The 21,564-nt window shown below is 37.0% G+C and overlaps 1 protein-coding gene across 1 annotated transcript in view; it reads right to left on the bottom strand.

Moving 5' to 3' along the window:
- Window positions 1-9,452: 9,452 nt before the first annotated feature.
- LOC144436861 (uncharacterized) overlaps window positions 9,453-21,564 on the bottom strand; it is a 19,527-nt gene continuing 7,415 nt past the window's right edge. The window contains exons 2-4 of the mRNA XM_078125725.1: window positions 17,060-17,636; window positions 15,027-15,121; window positions 9,453-14,058 (exon numbers count right to left, since the gene is read on the bottom strand). Of these exons, the coding sequence (XP_077981851.1) occupies window positions 13,317-14,058; window positions 15,027-15,121; window positions 17,060-17,623 (1,401 nt within the window). The 5' untranslated portion in view covers window positions 17,624-17,636 and the 3' untranslated portion in view covers window positions 9,453-13,316. The remainder of the gene's footprint in view (window positions 14,059-15,026; window positions 15,122-17,059; window positions 17,637-21,564) is intronic.

Genomic DNA, 21,564 nt, shown 5'->3' with positions numbered 1-21,564 from the left:
GGTGACTTTTCCTCATTAAATGTAATACATACACATGCTAATTCTCATGAGGTAACAGTGCACCACTGCTAGTACAATGAAGGTGAAATAGAGCTTCAATCTGGTGCTTTTGGTAATCGTGCGCGATTTACGTCATGTGAAATCATGAAATGACTCTTCATACGTTCATTTTCCTTGCATGGTGTTGCCCTCTCAAGCAAGTTTTAAAATGTTTTCCAATCAATATTATGCCCTAAGGAAATATACAGTTAGTGACATATGTATCCACATGTAAGTATAGTATTGATATACTGAAACACCACTGGACAGTATATATGAAGATTAAGATGAAACAATTATGGTAACAGGAAAATATGATACCTGTAACACTGCATTAAGTGTCTTATTGATGTTCCTAACTTCATTCAATGCTGGTATGATAACGCTAAGTTTAGGTGTTAGTATTTGTGCTTTGGTGATAGCAATGGCTTCTGTTATAACAGGCAAGTCTTCTTTACGGTCCTACAAGATAAGGAAACACAAGTACCAGGTAAACACAGTCATGTTCACATCTGAAATGTGTGCAAAACATAGCAAATATACATTTGTAGAAAATCCTCATCAAATAGTTTTATGTTCACTTAGCTTTGAAACACGGAGTTATTAATAGTTTTTTTACCACAACGTTCACTAGTGTAAAGGACTTGTCGAAAAAGACTGCACTGATCACCAAAGAATGTGTTTAATGGTATATTTTGCATGCACTTTGTGTGCCATTTTGAGGCAGTGATCAAACCAGTGATATGGATACTGTGCCTGATGGGATCCACATGCAGCATATATGGCTGCTACAGATAGTTTAAATATTGAAATGGTCCAGAGATGAGCTGCCAAATGTTTTGACCAACACTAGTACTACACCAAAACAAACCAGATTTAAACTGAATGCCTTCTGTAAGGGTAGTTTTGAGGTTTTTGTTCCTCCACATAACTGCTGGAATGCAAAGATTTTGGCTATAGTTCATGATATACCCTTCATTTGGCAAAAGGTCACGGTCCCAAACTATAAGAAATCTGAAAGTATGTAGTGGAACAGGTTTAATGGTTTTTGAAATGAAATTATTCAAATTTACATACATTTACCCAATCATATTCAAATTTACATACACCAAATTTTGTTTGAATTGAGCCAGCTGTTTTTTTTTTTAGAAAAGTGAGACAGATCGGCAGGCAGACAGACAGACAGACAGACAGACAGACAGACAGACAGACAGACACACACACACACACACACCACAGACAGATAGACTCAGCCTGGGATGCACGATATGCAATTGCTAGCTAACAGTAGGGGGACCTCTAGTGGCCAATCTGTCATGTAGCTTTGTTTTGAGGTCATGACCTTGCACCCATGATTCAATATTTCCTGCCAGTCATTCCAGTTCATATCTCTGTGTACTCAACCACAACTTTTAGCCTATCCAGTTCATTCTCTATCCACTCTTTGCCTTCCCTATATTGTATATCTTTAAGGGAATCTCCATGACTTGATGTCTTTGACACTTGTTCACATTTCTTTGTGTTTTTTGAATTCATCTAGGCCAGCCTTTTTGCTGCCCTATTACTTGTTTTCACAATCTGCCTTCTGCCAAGTCAGTAAGGTGGGGTACTTTCATTGACAGATGCTTGTATACAGAAAATTTGAATATATGTATAAATTTGTATGCCATACCACCCTATATCGTAACTGAATTTAACAATGCATGCACACATATTCGGAACAGGGTACTTGCGGGGACAGCTTTGAAATGGTGATTTCCTATTAAAACCATTCCAGGTTTTACGGTACAGCATGTAGAATACAATGTAGAATTAATACATGTGGAATTACTGATATTTAAATAGAATAACAGTCTACTACTGAACTACCAGTACGGTGTTTTTTATCATATCGTCCATCCTCTTTTGTAGTAATATTTAGCTTATTGAATCACATGATTACATGTTTGCATTGAACTGGTGTCAATATTTAACAATCATCAACAACGTTTATGGGACATTTGTGCTTTGTTGTGGTTAATGTACAATTAAATTACATTGAGTTTGAACTATGTATTCTTAAGATATAGCCTAATTACCAATAATCATTACTTATGCAAATTATTCATCAAACTTTCAAGATAAACATGATCAACACACTCTATAGGATATATGCGCTTTGTCATAGTTAACGTATGTACCAAATTATATTGAATTTGAAGTATACATTTCAAAGGTATAGTCTAAAAACCATTAATTATATATATGGAAATGACTAATTAATGTGCATTGGATGTTTACCAAAATCCATATGGAAGATGTAGTAAGTTTCATCAGAATCGATCATGGATCTCTCTCAATAATAGATATTGTGTCCACAGACAGATGCACACATACAGACAGACAGACAGACAGACAGACAGACAGACAGACAGACATACAGAAGCATAACATAACCTCCCCTTCCCGGGTGCAGTGATGCATACTTCATGAACGTCCAGTTAGGGAGCTTATCAATATGTTCTCCCTTAACAAGGTAAAAGGGGCGCCGCGCCCTCTTGTAAATTCTTGGCGCTCCCTTGTAAGTTTTGACGAAAAAAATGAATTGAATATTTTTTCAACAAACGGGGCAAAACAATTTTTTTTCTCTCGCGGTTTCGCCATTTTGGAAAGTCAAATATCTCGGTAAAGAGGCTACTACGTGTATAGCTGCAATAATTGTAGCGTCTTGCTGCGGTTTTGAGGGCTTCGTCGTCGGTTTTGGTGACTTTTAAAGTTTAAGTGTTTAACCCGCACCTAACGTTAGGTGCGGGTTAAACACTAAAACTTAAAAAGTCACCAAAACAGACGAAAAAACCTTCAAAACCGCAGCAAGACGCTACAATACAATTATTGCAGCTATACTACGTGTAATGTCAAACTTCGTGCGAGTCACATTCACGCATAATTTTTTCAAACTTGTCATTCATTCTATATAGCTTTCAAACAGTCAACATGTCTTTCCTCCGACATTTAGCTCAACGAAGATCAGGAGGTACACGGAATATTTTCCACGTCGGCTCTTTTCAGGGCGAACTTGAACTCAGATCGCTGGATTGTTTGCAAACACACACTGTCTCGTGTTTACGGTACAAAAACAAAATGAAATGTGAAACTTTGAACCGGGACTTTGAAAGGGTCGTGTTGTTCACCGACACTACTTAGATGATACTAAATAAAATGTCACTAAAATGAACAAAATGGTACATTCTAGTTCTTTACTATTGAATTGTAATCGAAACGAAAATGGACTAATGTTTTCGTACTCATCGAACCACGATCGAACTTACAGAGATATCGGGTGAGAAGGCTTCACTTGAAGACAAGATAAACACGTGGTGTCAATGTGGGCGAGTCCACAGTTCATGGATAGGTGGCCGTGACAAAAGTCTCGGAACGGTCTGTTTTTACGTGTACACTAAATGTACTCCAAAATCTATGGTTTTCAAAGTCGCTGTGTCTATGAATTGTTTCTCTTAATAAAAAACACGCAAGTAAGATTTTCCATGGCTACGTCAGTATTGAAGTTGAACGCTAAGTTCCCCCTCTATCCCTTCCCTTTAGTTTAATAGTTCGGAAGTTGCATGTGTCGCCACAGTACAATCTTTGACCTTTCAAAATCTTAGTGAGTAGTCGTAGCAGAAAGTTTTGTCGGATACCTGTCCATCTTGAAAACTATGTATATATTCCGATTCGTTTTATTTCATTTTCTTTTGATTGACTTTATTACCACCCATACAGTGACACGAAGCGGTTTCGTCTTCTTTCAAAAAAGGCCTGTGCTAACTGAAGGTGCCATGCCGTATTGTCTCCGACTATTTTTGTTTTTGTAAAAAAAAAAATGAACATGCTGAAGATAACTATATCATGGCTAGGCATGTCTTACAGTGTGAGTTCTTTGACGTGGGAGCGTGACGTGTTGAGTGTCCATTTGAACCTGTGCAGCTGTGTTTGGCATGTACTAGTAATTTTCCAGTTAGACACAACAATGGCAACAAAAATCGCAACATTAGTGTTGCGTCTTTTTTTTTACATTGATTGTAACAGGGCCAGGGTACAAGCTCGTTAGTGGTCTATAATAATATTATATATCAAAATAAAAACAATCGACTCTCACTCAGTACGATGCCATATCGCCGTCGATGGGGCATGGCAAATGTAACAAAATTCGTTGCGTATAGGATACGGATCGTTCGATCAAATATGCGTAAAAATAATTTCCATTGCGTATAATACGCATGATTTTGCGTCACCGCGAATACTGGTCCGTTATTCTGAGCAGTTCTCAAATCCGGGAATTAAATGATAAATTTAATGAGAAGTCAACTAGAAAACAGTATATTTAGACTAATTGAATCACTATGGGAATATCAATAGATGGACCAAATCTGACACTTTTGACTTTGAACAAGCAATCATCAATGGGGAAATTACAAAGACATGAGAAGTGAGACAGGTTACTCAGCTGTTATGCATAAAGGCAAAGTTATCTTCACCCTTATGTGTTGGACTTTTGTTTGTTTTGGTAGTGATGATGCAATGAAGCTTTTGAAAATGGATTTCATTTTGTAGTAAACACTACAACTGTCTTGAAATATTTTGAAATTTGCTGCAATTTTTTACAGAAAGTTGAAGATTTTGTTTTGTTACACTCTTTCAGCATTTGTGTTGAAAAGAGCTATTTGAGTAACTATTTAGGACAAACTATTAAAAAACTAATTATTTTGACAGGTAAATTGTCACTATTTGAACATCAAGATATCAAAACTCACTTTGACACTGCAGTTGTATTGAAATTCACATGATTAAAATGGGTTAAAATGGCTAAAAAAGTGCCACCAAAAGCCACCATTTCAAGATGCAAATTTCAAAAGCTCCTAGGCAGTAGGGGGAACCCCCCCCCCCTCCTGACCACCCACACCGTGCGAAATGCGCACGCAGTGATTCGCTCCGCTCAGCAAGAATCCCCCCCCCCTCTTGTGACAAAATCCTGAGAACACTGACAGTGGTAATCGTGGCGATAAATCGAAATTAAAAAAAATACTTGCTGAAATACAATATTCTTATACTAAAAACATGGCGGCCATAACATTGAACGTCATTTGACACGTAGGTATATGTCAAAGGTTATTACTTGCGACGCGACGAAGTGGTTACACGGTGTCACGAAGCAACTCGAGAAGCAACTTGCGACGCACCTTGCGACGTCGCAAGACTCTGCGACGGGGCGAGTACACGATGCAATTCGTCGCATGCGACGAATTGCATGGTGCGTTGCTAGTTGAGTTGCATCGTGTAACCTGGCCTTCAGTAACAAATTAAACGCCATGCACCATATCATGATTTATATGATAACACGTACCATGACGTGTTGAAGTTGAGCGGCACCAGTCTCTCCAAGTTCAGTTATCAAATGAGTTTTGCAGACCCCGGGAACAGGGTATCTGGTGAACAATATCATCCGACTCTTTCGACTCGATAATCGCCATTTGGAATGTTTCTTCTTGCCCATATAGATGAAACCAACAAGTACTGTAAGAACTACAAGGTCAAGGAAAATAGAGACTGACATGTCACTTAATACACAGTGCCCGGTACCTATGACTCATGGGTAATACTGGCAACTTTGACGTTACGTTTGACCGCTAGCGCTGTACTTGCGCGTAATTAAACAAACCAATGCTATGTTATCATTGCAGGATGTATATTGTTTTTCATGTCACGCCTTACATACGTGGTTGGTAACGTGTTGTCCTTTACATATATGCTAAACATTAATGGAAAGTACAATCCTGCTATGACAATTTCTATGATCGCGACTTCCTACGTATTATTTATGAATGAAAAATAAAGGTCACAGTATTAAGATGACATGGTTTTTGATGACATACAGACACTTCAAATCTTGTATATTTTTGTCCAAAAAAAACGAAAAGAAAAAAAAAGAATCAGGAGTATTTTGCGATATGGACAATTAATCAGGGCCCTCCTATGAATCGGAAATAACGCCACATTAGTCATGTCAGGATCGTCGCTAATTTTTTATAAATCTTTCTTAAAATTAAACACCCAAAATAGCAACCATAAAGGCAAATTAACGAAGCGTGGGGTGATAGAAGGCATATCAGTCACGGTGTGAACACACTGTCGGTAGTATTGCGGAGACACCTCAAATTTCACGCACTGGAACGATACACGTGTATTTGCCAGGTGGTGGCTGTCCCAGACGAAGCTTTTCAGAAATTTCACGGAAAAGGGGGACGTCGGCCATCTCGGTCCGTGGAATCGTAAAAAAGGTGTACTTTTTTTCAGACCACCCTAACATTAGGGCAAACACTACGTGCAGCGCATGGATTAGGTGTCCTTGAAGGTAAAACCTCCCGGATTTCGGGAATAAGGGTGTATTTTTTGCAGTGATTTTCTCCAAGATTCAGTGACAAAAGAGGGTGGTTTTCAACAAATAAGGTCTTGAGAATAATCTCCCGATATGGATAGAAGAAAATTTTCAAGACAAAAACATGAAACACACCTTAAACTCCTTAGTAAATTATAAATAAATCCAAGAGAAAATACAAACTGGGTGGTTGTCCTCTAGTAGCCTCTGTTTGTAGATGTCTACAAACAAACATGTGGTTGTAGTATGGGCTCACCAGCTTCTTCAGAGATAGCTGACATCGCATTCAACAAACATGAGAAACATTATTGAAACACACATAGATAAAATATCACTTTGGGCACGTTTCAGAGATGTCATATTCATGCTATTCCGTGGCACACAAACTGAACTCAATATTCTGAGTGGAAAGATAAATGAAATGCACCCAACATTAAAATTTCCGTTGGTCAGCTCAGAAACGGAAGTGGTATGCCTTGATTTGGTGATTTACAAAGGTCATGGGTTCAAACAAACCAAAAGGTTGGATATCAAGACTCACACCAAACTGTACTATTCTAGTTCCTATACAGTATCGATCGTTACGATTTATACAGTGTGTGGTTAAAGAAACAACATTCTGGTCATCCAGACTATATATTGATGTATTGTATTTGAGCCACTCCTTTAATTGCCCATGTCTGGGATGAATAAAGTTCTATTGAATTGAATTGAATTGACTACACCAAACCGACTGACACGTTTCAGTACCTCCACAGTCAATCATGTCACCCAAATTCGGTCTAGGCGAAACAATGAGGTATGAACGTGCAGTAACGAAGAAGATTTCCAAAACAAATTGAACTTTTTCATAAACAAATTGACACAAAGAGGATACAACAAATCAGAAGTGAATCAAAGCGTCTAAAGTAAAAGACGCATCAACAAAACATTGGGAACTGCTAGAAAATAATGTAACCGTGAACCAACTCTACCCGACCAAACCAATCATAGCACAGAAAAGAACGAAACAAAAATCTTAAAGACATACTTGTTACAACTAAACTGAAGTCCTCTGCCTCTAAAAGCAAGGCTGAAAATAGCCTTGCTGATCATAATATGATTGAAATACTAGCATCTCTGCTTGATGAACAATATTAAATTTTAAGTCAAACAAATCCGAGAACGCTGTCTTGTTAGACATAACTGCGACTGGTGAAGGATCCCAACAGACTGGTGAAGGATCCCAACAGCCGGTCTGAAACGTCTTAAAAGAAGGGTCAACTAGGTATCGACCAGGGGGACGTATCATCAATGTCTTCCCTGCTAACCTACCCTAATACCATGGTCAATAACCTTGAAAAACCGGTCACTTGGCTAACTGACCTTTAAATCAATTTATTATACCAATTTAACAAAATAATCAAGTTTGAACCAGCTTTTGAAAATGCTTCCACTAATTAACAAAATTGAATTAACAACCCTGTGGTTATATGGTAAACGCGATGGCATACACTTATTTAATATTAATGGTGTTCGGAGTCCCCTTCCCTTTATTACCTCTCAAATGTAGCTGATTTCACAACAAATGTTTGTTTTTTTTACTTTCTGTCTGTTTGAACAATTTTTTTCAAATTATTTGTTTTCCTTCTTCACCATCGACAATTTTTTTTTCTCAAAATCCCCTCCCCCCAGAATTCAAATGGCTCTCCCCTTATTAAAAGTATATTTTACCCTACAAGGTGCCATCGTAATAAAGTAATGATTTGAAAAATTGGTGTTGTGTTTTTTTTTGAAAAAAAATTAAATTAAAGTTAACTTCTTTTGCTGGTTTCATTAACCAGCTTTACTCTGACTACCTTATAAATGAGTTAGTTCTACTGATCACCCTCAACCGCTGACCTTTCCAAACTGTGACCCTTGCTCATCCCCACTGACCATTTCTTACTTGTCTGTGTCCCAATGCATGTATCAGTACTAGGTGAGTGAGGCCGCTTTCCAGTCTTTCTGCATACTGCCAGGCGTTGCATTAAATATTGGGCAACAATTATCAATATGTCTGGCCACTTCCTGGTACCAAAGGAAATGCTATATGACATGCTTTACTATATTGAGGAATTTGGTGTCAGAACCAGGAGAATTTGGGTGTACAATGTTACAATTCTTTTGTCAATGTGTGACCTTAGTGACGTCTGGGATCGTCAAGTTGTAAATAATATAAGCGAGTTTGTAGATAACCCTTTTCTGCAAGATTTAATAGTTTTTTGTATTCCGATTGTCTCAGCGTACTCTAGATAAACTGTCCGTCTATCGCACTTTAAAACTATCTCTCAAGCCTGAAAAGTGTTTTGTGTTAATAAGTTAAAAAATTCCCATTCATATACAAATGCTTGCAAGATTCCGTTGCTCATCTCACTACTCACTATCGAGACTGACAGGAATCATGAGACAGAAAGATGTCAGAGAAATTCTCTTTTATGTTATTCAAATCAAGTCGAAGACGAGTACAATTTTTTTTTACTAGTTTGTACTTTCTTTTCTAATGTAAAGACAAACTTATATATTCCTATTCAGTATTTGGACATCCATCTTCTGATAGAAAATTTGTTTTTGTAGGTACACGGAGCGTCCCACTTAATTTCCGTCTGGTATTCGGCTCTTGACATGTGATGGTAGATTAAATGTATAGTGAACAAAAATATCAATTTGATAGTCAACTGTAGATGTTGAGAATATGAAGTTATTCAGTAAATGGTTTTTACGACTTGTTTGACTATATATGGATGAAAAGAACACATTGCATACAACATGTAGGTGAGGATGGATTCATTGAAGATCAAGCCAGCAGTTACTTCTAAAGGTGACAATTACAAATTCCTCTCCATACACACACGTAAGCTTACACATAAAAAGCGGAATGAGACCGGTTCAACTTTCACGCCAGTGAAACAGGGAGCAACATCTCTACTTCACGGTAATTTCAATTGCCAATTTATTTAAAAGAGAATTAAATTCCATTCCATTCCCCATTGAAATATTTTTACACGAACAAGGAGTAAAATTATATCTGTTTGCACTACTTATGTTCTCAGTGGGTAATATATCAATTACTAATACTAATTTGGTTCGCAATCTATAAACTAGACCTGTTAGTGAAATTTTAAAGTGGACATATGTACGAGAAAAGAGTGTTTATTTTGGATTTTTAATCAATCAATCAATCAATCAATCAATCAATCAATCAATCAATCAATCAATAACTCCACTATATTTTTCTACATTGACAAACAATTTTGTTTAGAAATCACTTCCTGTACATACAATTACTTTTTCCTTACATATTCGTTTTTAAATTTTGATGATTGTTTTTTAATTGTTGTGTTATAAATATGGACGTGGTCTGTGCTATTTCACGTTGCTTTTGTAATGTAGAAAACTTGTTTTATTGATTAAAAATCCCCCCCCCCAAAAAAATACCTATTTCAAATCCATTTGGCCACTTTTAAAATACTGCTGATTAATTTTATATTTACACAATATATCCAAGTTGTATATAATATAATATAACTGTTAAATACAACCAAACATGCATCAGTCTGTATTTAATACAATATTGTCATACAAAGTTCATTGCTAGTTAATTTCAGTTTATCCACGTCGACTCAGTTTGGTAACAGAAATAACACAGTCGTCTGAAGGTGGAACAAAGAGGATAATCCATAGACTCCAATTTGATAAATGAGAAAATGGACTCGATATCTCGTTAGATCGAGTCGAGTTACATCTCAGATCGACCACTATATTTCTATTGTGGTCTAAAGGGACATGGGGTTTACTGAGATCTAAACCTGACAAAGCTAAGACGTCGATAAATTTGACAACCACAGTCGCCGCCATAACTCATTTCTGGGTTAATTTTATTCTGGAAACTTGAAATTGAGTCGTTAAAACTGTTATAATTATTTCTAGTCTGTCTTCCGTTTTAATTATTTTCACTTCAGGCGCTTCAATTGTCAGAAAATATTTGATAATGTGCATCAAAAATACAATGTAAATGATTCCAAATATATATAGCGAAACATTACCGAACAATTGGCACAAAATACGTATATATTTTGCCTTAATTAAAAGTTAAACTGGGCTGTCGATCTAGATATGTGATATTATGATATAACGCACGAAATGTTGGGGCCAATCGTTTGAATACAAATGGTATATCTAAATTGTGGTGTTGTAAGTGCAATTATACATAGTTTTTTTTTATCAACAACTTGATATCGGTTTGATAGTAATATACTGACAAAATGCAATTAATGTAGGATGTGAGGTATCGCAAGCATATTAGCATAAGTGTGTACCAATCACCATACAAAAATGAATTACGTTAATGTACAACACCGGTAACCAAATTTCTGTGTTCATTGGATACAGATCAGCTTATCAGATACAACGAAAATCATAAACAGTGAAACAAAACGTCGCCTGTTCGACAAAAATCTCACTATTATTGCTACAGATTTTTGTCTGGCTAGACAAAACATCTCTTTAATGTTGTAAATCGTCTTGCTTGCCTCGACACAAATGTAATTAATATTGCCAGTTAATTATAAGCTAAGACGCCTTATAGTCTGGCACGACAAGAGCTGAATTACAATTGTTACATTTGAAAGCCAATTGGCTGTCTGAAAAAATATCAAAGAACGCGACAACCTTAGGTTTACCAGGAACGTACAAATTTGGCGATGATCTCCTAGATAATGGTAGCTCACGCAAAGAAAAAGTGTAACAATATAGATAGAGGTATTTGTCACACCAGACGATTGACGAAACGCTGTTGGTAAGATTTTTGTCTCACCAGACGATAAAATGTAGCAATGTTAATGAGATTTTTGTAGAGCCAGGCGACGTTTTGTTTCAGTTTCAGGGTTTATGATTTTCGTACATTGTAATAAAATCTTTATTCATTTGAGAGATCGATCGGCTTTGTCTGCTTTGTCTGTGTCCATTGAATGCATCATCTCATCAGGTAACATAACTGGGTTGACTTTAAATTTGGTAACAAAAGCTTTGGTAACAAAAGTTGAATAAATCAGCTTTGGGAACAAAAGTTGAATAAATCAGCTCTGGTAACAAAAGTCGGTTATGATCAGCCCTGGTAAAGAAAAAAGTCAGTATTCATCATTTTATAGATCAGCTCCGCTCCGGTAACAAAAATATGGTCATTTATGATTGTAATTGCACATGATCAAGGGAGGAGTCACTAATTAAGTCACGTGCGCCGATTACAGTTAGTATTATGCTGCATATCATTTAAAACTTACTAAGTAATTGCAGACAAGTGATATGTAACACACAGTTCCCATAACTTGATATTTTAAAAAGGAACGACAAGAACAATACTAAAAAAAATTAGGTGCATGAAAAATGAAGTAATACTTATGTCTGACAGAAGACGGCGGATCTGAAAACAGAGCGCCTACATAAATATAGAATCAATAAAAACTTGACATATATACTACAAACAACAAAGACTAGTGAGCTTTCAGTAAACTTATAATTACAGATAAACACAAACTATACACGTTGATGACAGTTATCCATGAACGCTGACGTAATAACGCTCACAGTTTATATCACGTGGCGTCTCTGATCACAAGTTTTTTTTCAAGTGAAGTGGTCATACATATATCACTTGAGTGGTGACACTACTAGTATCTTGATAAGTACAAACCCGTGGCACCATTATCACCCACTTGTGTAATCAACTGCATAAAACAACAATACGTTTAGTTTGTGCCTATCTTAGTTTGCAGACAGCTTGCTTTTGAATAGATATTTGTATCATGCAACTTGTAACCCTCAAGTTAAACGTTTGCATGATTTGTCGCAATCGTTCAGAGCATCCATTTCAATCAAGTGTACAAGTTAAGTATACTGTTCTAAATGTTGTAATCATCAGTCCAGCCCAGTATGTGGTGTTTCTCAATGCAATTAATCTTAAAAGGTGTTGGCGTTAAAAGGTAAGTACACAATGTAAATGTCAATGACTAGAGTGTAAACATAGATGCCATAAAACAATGTCTAGATCTCATCAATAGCTAAATGTAATCAAAATTTTGATGGCTACCATTCATTAGAATCAGGCTGCTGCTGTTAGCAGAAAGCACTTTTTGCAAATCCACTACATTAGAAAGGACACATACTCGGCTTGCATTAAAGTAAATTGAAAGAAAACACTTTTACACTTAATAGGAACACTTGAGTGTGACAAATACAGAGAAAGTGGTTCGCTTCAGTGTCAAGGGTTGTAATATATACTTAGACTAGTATAAAGCATAATGTTTTTTATACGCATGATGATTTTTCAAAATCAATATGTAGTACATGTGGAAGTGTGGCCCTGTGCTTAATTTAATATTCTACCACACATCCCATAATAATTTGCAACCTCTTATATTGCAATAAAACAATCAGGGGACAAACCAATGACACGGTGGAAAGTAAACCGCATATAATAAATACTAATATGGAAAACGTAAAGGGTGACCTTACTACGTTTAACTATGTTATTATCAGAGTGGTCATGAACTATTTGAGGATGGTATATATCGGGCATCACGAAACTATATTAGGAAAGTGAAGAAAAAAGTTAGGAACAGATATAATTGTAGGTATAATAATGCAATACAGATATATAATTCCTACCCTAACATCGATCCCCAATAACACTGGAGAACAGATGATGACGTAAGTTTGATGTTGGCACGATTTTCGTGTAGGCACTTTCAGTTATTAATATAATGGACCAGTCCTCGTCATAAGAGTAACTATAATATTCATATCCTTCTGAAAACCTTGAACCACAGCTATCACATTTAGCTCATAGTCAAGCATCAGTACTGGTATGCCTCACGACCTGGGCCGCTTTCTCTGGAGATTTGCTGACTAGTTCTCGCCAGACATCTTGCGGTAGATCCCAAACTACGTCTGTGCCCCTGGCGAAATAGACTTGCCCGTTCGTCTCCGGGTCATCACTTTTATGCATCATCCAACCATTGATCAAGGTAGCCTCATCAACGAACATACCACAATGACATTTTTGTCGATGAGTACTGCTTCTTCCGCCAATTTTTCTCTCGTGCATTTCTAACAACTTAATAAGATCTGATAGCATACTCTTTTCTTCTGACGCGACACTATAAATATCCTTCGAACTTTGCCTTCTTTTATTAATCATATCTACGTATGCGGATTTCAACGTGCTTCCGCCGCTAGGTTCGAAGCTTGAATCTGAAGGTAGGGGTGGAGGGGGTCTAGAGGATAGTGCTTTCCAACTGTGTCGACTTGGTGCGCATGATGTATGTCCCCCAGGGGGAGTTGCTACATGGATGTCGTCAAACTTCGGGATAAGCTGGGCGTAACCGGCATCGAGATCGAGTCGAGGTTTGGCGTCTTCACGACTTATTGGATAAACCAACTTCAAATCTTGAACTTTCTGACCGGGAATGGAATGACTACTGTAGTAGTCTAAAAATCTCTTCATATTAAAAAAGATTCTGTCTTCGGTGATGTAATACCGCGTATCATTTTTGAAGACACGAAAGTGATAGATATGATTATTGTAGTGTCTGAAAAAATAACAAGAAACGGTTAAAGAATAAGTACGCGTCCTTCTAAACGCTACCATATTTGCGCCTGTGTTTAATACCACGGACACCCACACCCACACCTCCCCCATCCATATATATACATACATATGTGTGTGTATGTGCGTGTGTGCGTGTGTGTGTGTGTGTGTGTGTGTGTGTGTGTGTGTACATACATACATACATACATACATACATACACACACACACACGCACGCACATACATACATACATACATACATACATACATACACACACACGCACATACATACATACATACATACATACATACATACATACATACATACATACATACATACATACATACATACATACATACATACATGTATGATACATACATACATACATACATACATACATACATACATACATACATACATACATGTATGATACATACATACATACATACATACATACATACATACATACATACATACATACATACATACATACATACATACATGTATGATACATACATACATACATACATACATACATACATACATACATGTATGATACATACATACATACATACATACATACATACATACATACATACATGTATGATACATACATACATACATACATACATACATACATACATACATACATACATACATGTATGATACATACATACATACATACATACATACATACATACATACATACATACATATATACATACATACATACATGTATGATACATACATACATACATACATACATACATACATACATACATACATACATACATACATATATACATACATACACTTCTACCGACTACAACATGCATTTTGCAAAGAGTGGCATCTTCACTTATCATATTACATAACAGTGTATGATAAAATCATCTTGACTAGTCATGGGTTTCTAGATTTTCATATCCCATCACAATTTACTGCGTGTCAATAAATGTGTTCACTCACGTGACCGATACTGTCAGGTTTCCTGGGCTTGTTATACTTTGCCTCACTAGGTAGGAGAACGGACGATGTAGCTGGCTAGCCATAACTCTCTCCACCTGTTGTGGAAATTTAAAACTGTTACGTAGGGAAAAATAGCGCCAATGGCAGTTTATGAAAAGTGTTTATAATATCCACATGCTGATCCATGCTAGGTATAGGTGTTCATTTGCCGAATGTTCATCCGGTTGCCTTTCCAGCCCCGTTGTTACAATTACCGTATACACCGTCATTTGGATGTTGCTATGGGCGGGTCGTGTTGTTAGGCATACTTGCATTCACCTTTAGGATGTTTATCCACTTGCCTAACCATCCCTGTTGCTATCTTTGCAATATATATCATCATTTGGCTGTTATTGGCGTGGTCTAGTTACTAGGCATATTTGCGTACATTTTTTGAATGTTTATTCACTTGTCTATGAATCCCTGTTATCTTTGCAATATACGTCATCATGTGACTTGCTATTGGCGTGGTCTTGTTGCTAGGCAGGTTTGCATACATTTTTAAATGTATAGTCACTTGTCTATTAATCTGTTATCTTTGCAATATACACCAGTACTCGGTTGTTGCTATGGGCGTGGTCTTGTTGCTAGGGATATTTGCATATATTTTTTGAATGTTTACTCACTTGCCTATCAGATGATGTTCTTTGGACTGGCATTTAGTTGTTGCTAAGGGTGTGGCCATGGTGGTTAGGGCCTATTATATTTTAACATCTGCAGAATAACACTTCTAGACATATCTCACCAAATTTCAACCCCATCGACCAAGTACTTTTTGAGATATATGTTTTTGACCAAAATTCACATTTTACACCTAATTTGCATATCACTGATGAGATCATTATATGCTTAGTATTTCTTCATATACACCCCAGATGCATCCACATTAAATTTCATCCCAAGCTGCTCAGTAGTTTTGGAATTGAAGATCTTTGACCAAAAAGTCACATTTCTATACTTAATTTGCTTATCACTGATGGGCTCACCATGTCGTGAACGATTCTTTATCTACTCATCCCTAAGAAGTTCCCACCATATTTCAGGCCAATCTGCCAAGTAGTTTTTGAGTTGTAAGTGATTTGACCAAAAATGGCGTGTTTGACCCAAAAAACCACATACCTGTGATGCGATCATTTTCATTTGGACAATTTCCCAACTAGACACCAAAATTAATGTTCCCACCAAATGCCAACGCAATCGGTTTGATGTTTCTCTTTACTTTAACTCATTTACACACACACACACACACACACACACACACACACACACACACACACACACACACATACGCGCGCGCACTCACGCAGACAGACAGACAGACAGACAGACAGACAGACAGACAGACAGACGTTTTATCATACTAGTAGCACTACTGTACCTCACTTCAGTTGTGCTAAAATGCTTACACATGTGGATTTCTTGGCTGGATTAAATTCTCATGAATTTATTGGAAATGAATAGCACTATCGCTAATGAACATGCTACACCATCATGACTTGAGATGGAAACTGTGATGGCCGTGAAACAACCTTGCAAGTGTTATGTATACTTGATGCTGTACTAAAAGCAGATTCTGTTTCTAGCAGACCTCCAACTGTGCTTTCGAGGGTTGCCGAACAAAACCGAATAAATACAAGCTTAAGGTATTCGAGTTGCAGTGTAGTTCGACGGTCTAGTAGCTCTAGAATTTAGAAAGGCAACCTCTTAGTAAATCTTCTTATTGATATTTGCACACAGAGTTTCATTGTAAATTTAAATGCTCTGTGGTGTTCGCATTGTTCATCACCTTTGAAATTTTGAGAGTACTATACTATCAGAGATAGTTGACCTTTGCTGGATCCGCGGATTAAAACGAGGGGACTAAATAAGTCACTAATATAAACGCCTGGTACTAGACAACATAAGCTTAATGGTGATTTCATATGGATTTGTAAAATACTACAACAGGCCGTGGACCCTTAAGTGTTTACTCCAGGGTATACGAAAGGGCTTACCTCATCAGAATTTAATGTACCATGATAGCAAGGAAGTTGTGCTAAATCCTCTTTGGAGACCTTGCTTTTGAAAACCTCATCATAATCATCATCATCGTAGTCGTGTTCTCTTGAAGGGGGAAGAGGGGGAGGCCGATTTACTATTTGGTCACTGAAGGCTCGCTGTCTTCCCGGTAAAGTCTGTGATCTTTCAGGTCGAGTTGGCCTTGGTCGTCTATCCTCTCCTCTATTATATCGACTTGTCTGTTGTTTATCGTACGAATGTACCCTTGTCAACGAACTCCCCTGTGTAACGACTCCATCTGAAGATCGTCGTTTCTCGGCAGACGTTTGCTGCCTGACAGTAATCAGTAGATTGTGTGAAATTACGCCATCAACGTTAATATCCCAATTTATTTCTTTTTTCTGAGTTATGTCATACACCATTACTTGGGAGTGACGAAGTCCACATGAGTCAATTAAGTTTTTAAGACAGAATTTTAGTGTGGACCCAGGATAGACAATAACTTTGTGATGTTCTATACTGTCGATATTTAGAGTTACGTCAACGGTTGGATCTGCCATGATTTCTGTTATTCTGTAAGATAAATGTTTATATTCATAGTAATTATAGAGTGAAAACTAAATACTAAACAATAGCATCACAGTGACTGAGAAAATATATGTATGTATGTATGTATGTATGTATGTATGTATGTATGTATGTATGTATGTATGTGTGTATGTATGTACGTACGTATGTATGTACGTACGTACGTACGTACGTACGTATGTACGTATGTACGTACGTATGTATGTATGTGTGTATATATGTATGTATGTATGTATGTATGTATGTATGTATGTATGTATGTCTGTCTGTCTGTCTGTCTGTCTGTCTGTCTGTCTGTCTGTCTTTGACTCAAGATGACGATTCAAGTTAGGATAACAAATCCTTGATATATTTGCTTTGAAACTAACCACAATTCACAGTACTCAGCGACTATAGTTCCCCGTGTGTAAGACGAAGTTAATGTGTTGTTTGATACTGAATCCTGGAGACACACCATAGTAGTTGAAGTAGAAGAGTGGGTAGCCAGTCATAAAAAGAAACAAGTCTTCGTAGACGACACAGGCTCATAAACCTGACCCCTATGTGACAATGGTGGCAATATTTAAAATAAAACACTGTGGCAACAAATAAATACTACAAAGTATCTGCGATATGCAAGAAATGGCTTAATTTTAATAGTTCATGCAGAAGATCAAGGTCAAAGGTCATTACTAGAAAGTATTGTTAGAGTTTAACACTTGAATGTATCACTCGGTATTAAAGTTTTGAGTCATGCAGTAATATATTGACTTTGACAAATATGGCCTGTATTCTGTGATAAGTGATATGGATACCAAAAGTAATTGTTGTGTATATTTCTGTTACGTGTAAAAATGATTTAAAAGATATCGTAACAAACAAATACAGTTGCGATTTTGATAATTGACCCTGAAGGTCACAGTCAAAAGCTTGCGACTGATAGTATGGGGGTAGACACTTGAATTGGAGTCTCCGTGTATTACAGGTTTTGTAATTATATAATATGTTAACATCAAATATGGCCGCCATACGATCAAATTTGCATATGTCGCGAAAAGAAGTGTTCCATAAGACGATATGGCACCTTTGTGCTAGGTGAAATAATAAATACATACATACATACATACATACATACATACATACATACATACACACACACACACACACACACACACACACACACATACATACATACATACATACATACATACATACATACATACATACATACATACATACATACATACATACATACATACATACATACATACAAACATACATACATACATACATACATACATACATACATACATACATACGTACGTACGTACAATGCATTTAATATTACTGCCCACTCTGTTTGATACAAACATGCACATGCTACACTTTAAGATAGCGAGATCGAACGAATACGGTTTCTTGCTACATTTTGTCTAGGTGACAAAGACAAATGCTTCATCACTGATATAAATGTTACAAGAACAAAGTGAAGGACGGATGTCACCCTCCATCAACACCTATACCAGCAAATTTAAAGTTGTATTTGGGCTTGGGTGATACAATGCAGGAAGGAACTGTCCGGTGTGGTCAGATCTGGTACGGGTGTGTGGCCAATGCTGTCAACCCCAGACCCCATTGTAGACCAATTTTGACCCAAAACCAATACCCCATTTTAGACCAGACCCAAAAAATGTGAAAATGGGGACCCCATTTTAGACTCATTAGCTCTAAAATGACAGTACCCATTTTAGACCAAATGGCAAAAAACCCTACCCCAAAGGGCGGCACGTATACCCAATTAATGGGAGTACGGGGGGGGGGGGGGAACTGTATTATGTGCGATCTTAAAGTGTAACATCTGCAGTTTTTTTTAACTATGGTTTTCTTTTGATCTGCTGTTTTCAGAATGGCGCTCTAGCTCTGCGCTGCGATCATACATTCGGTGAGGGTGAGTTATTTTTTGTTGTTGAAAAATTTGGAAAAAAACAAAGTAGTTATTAGTATATTACGTTTCCAACGCCTCAGTTTAAAAGGTTAAGAGTACATACTAATGTATACACAAGTGTTTAAAGTAGCTATTCGACATACCTGACTAGACTGAGAACAAAGCCTTGAGTAAATAATTCAATCGGTTATCCACTTTTAAAATACAAGGCAGGATTGTCGTATCCTTAGAGTTGAATGTATCGCTCTGCACAACTGCTCAAAGCGTTGATATCCACTAAGCTTTTCTGACATTCTATTAACGTATACCGCATTATCGTATGCCATTTATTATGGCAAATCCATTGCAGTTTATTTCAAGGAAAAACACGGGCTGCAATAATGACAGCAAATCATCATTTGAACTTTGAACCCGGATGTTGCTGTTGCCCTGTAACATTGTGTTCGACACCTGGCGGATAAATACGCGCTATGGATATTCTGGTATAGCGCACGGGCACTCGAATCACTCTGTATGATTTTTTTTTTAAATGTATAGTCTACTATCATAAAATCAAACAGATTGATTCGAGTGTCTGTGTCATAGCATGACATAGTAGTAGATGACGATACGTATGGTCATGGTTCAACCATGGTTCAACGTAGACGTAGTACTAGTATCCTCATGATGACGTAAACGTGTATCTGTTTGTTTTATTGTTACAGTATTATATAGCTATCCTTTGTCACAATAACGATGGTGACAAAGGTATATTACAAAACCTCAAAGTATTCCCAGATTTTTATTTCATGTAAGAAATTATACATGATGTACCACCGTTTTCACTTTACCACTGTGTTGTACATATGGAAGCGGTGCTGGGTGTGTATGAGATACATACGATAAATGAAAGTGTTCGACGCCACAAAACAAATATAAAGTAACTACATACACTGATACAGTACGTTTCATGTTACTGTTCAGTGGCTCTGTTTGATACAACCACGCAAAATCAAATAAGAAATAAGATATCAAGGTAGAATGAATACAGTTTCTTGCGTCATTTTGTCTAAATATAATGAATTAAATGTGCCATCATGCAATGCACACTTCAAAATATTGGCGCCCGCATGTCTGCATCTAGTTGCAGTGCGTTAAAATGGTTTATTTCATTTATAGACAAAATGTCGCAAGCAACTGCGATCTTGTTATCTGTGGAGTTTCTTGTTCTGCTTAGCTGTATCAAACAGAGACAATGTACTCTAACGTGAAACGGGATGTATATCTGAAAACCTATTCAGAAATAAGCTTCCGAAACCGGAACAGAACTTAACCTTAAATTAGACCGATGTGACACACATAGTCTGGATGCCAACGTGGTCTCTAAACCACGTCCAGTCAAAGTCCCCCAATCTGCATAAAAAGTTGTTCATCCAATCAGTGAATTCCAACTGTTATAATGATGTAAATAGTGTATAAGTAGCCTCATGAGCTGGCAAATATACCATATTTGGATATTAGGTATAACTGCCCCAATAAATACTAACTTTATGAGGGACTTTGCTATTGGTTAAAAGTTTGTGATTGATTTAACAAAGACATGATGTTAATGACTGTGTGTTTGCCTGTGAATGAATTTTAAATTGTATCTGATCATGCATCTAAGGACTTCAAGAGCACAGACAAGTAGTTACTTGTCTGTGTCAAGAATAACGACTTTGACTCTACGTGACGGTGAGTGGAGGTGTAAATCGTAAAAATACCGTATGTGGACTAGACTTAGGACACACACACAAAATACGGAAATGGCCAACTAATCCTGATCACACATGTATGGGAATACTTCTGTATGGAAATGTCAAGAATGATGAATCCTGCTATTAATCAAAGCATGTGACGTCAAATTCCGAGATTTGCTCTTTGCCTTCAATATTAGCATATCGGTATCATTAATTAGATGTTTAGTATAAATTGCACCTGTACACTACCGCAAACTGCACAACGCAAGAC

This window comes from Glandiceps talaboti, chromosome 1 (assembly GCF_964340395.1).
Source record: "Glandiceps talaboti chromosome 1, keGlaTala1.1, whole genome shotgun sequence".
Lineage (NCBI taxonomy): Eukaryota > Metazoa > Hemichordata > Enteropneusta > Spengelidae > Glandiceps > Glandiceps talaboti.
Note: the sequence above shows the minus strand (reverse complement) of the source record. Positions and strands in the feature narration are given on the sequence as shown.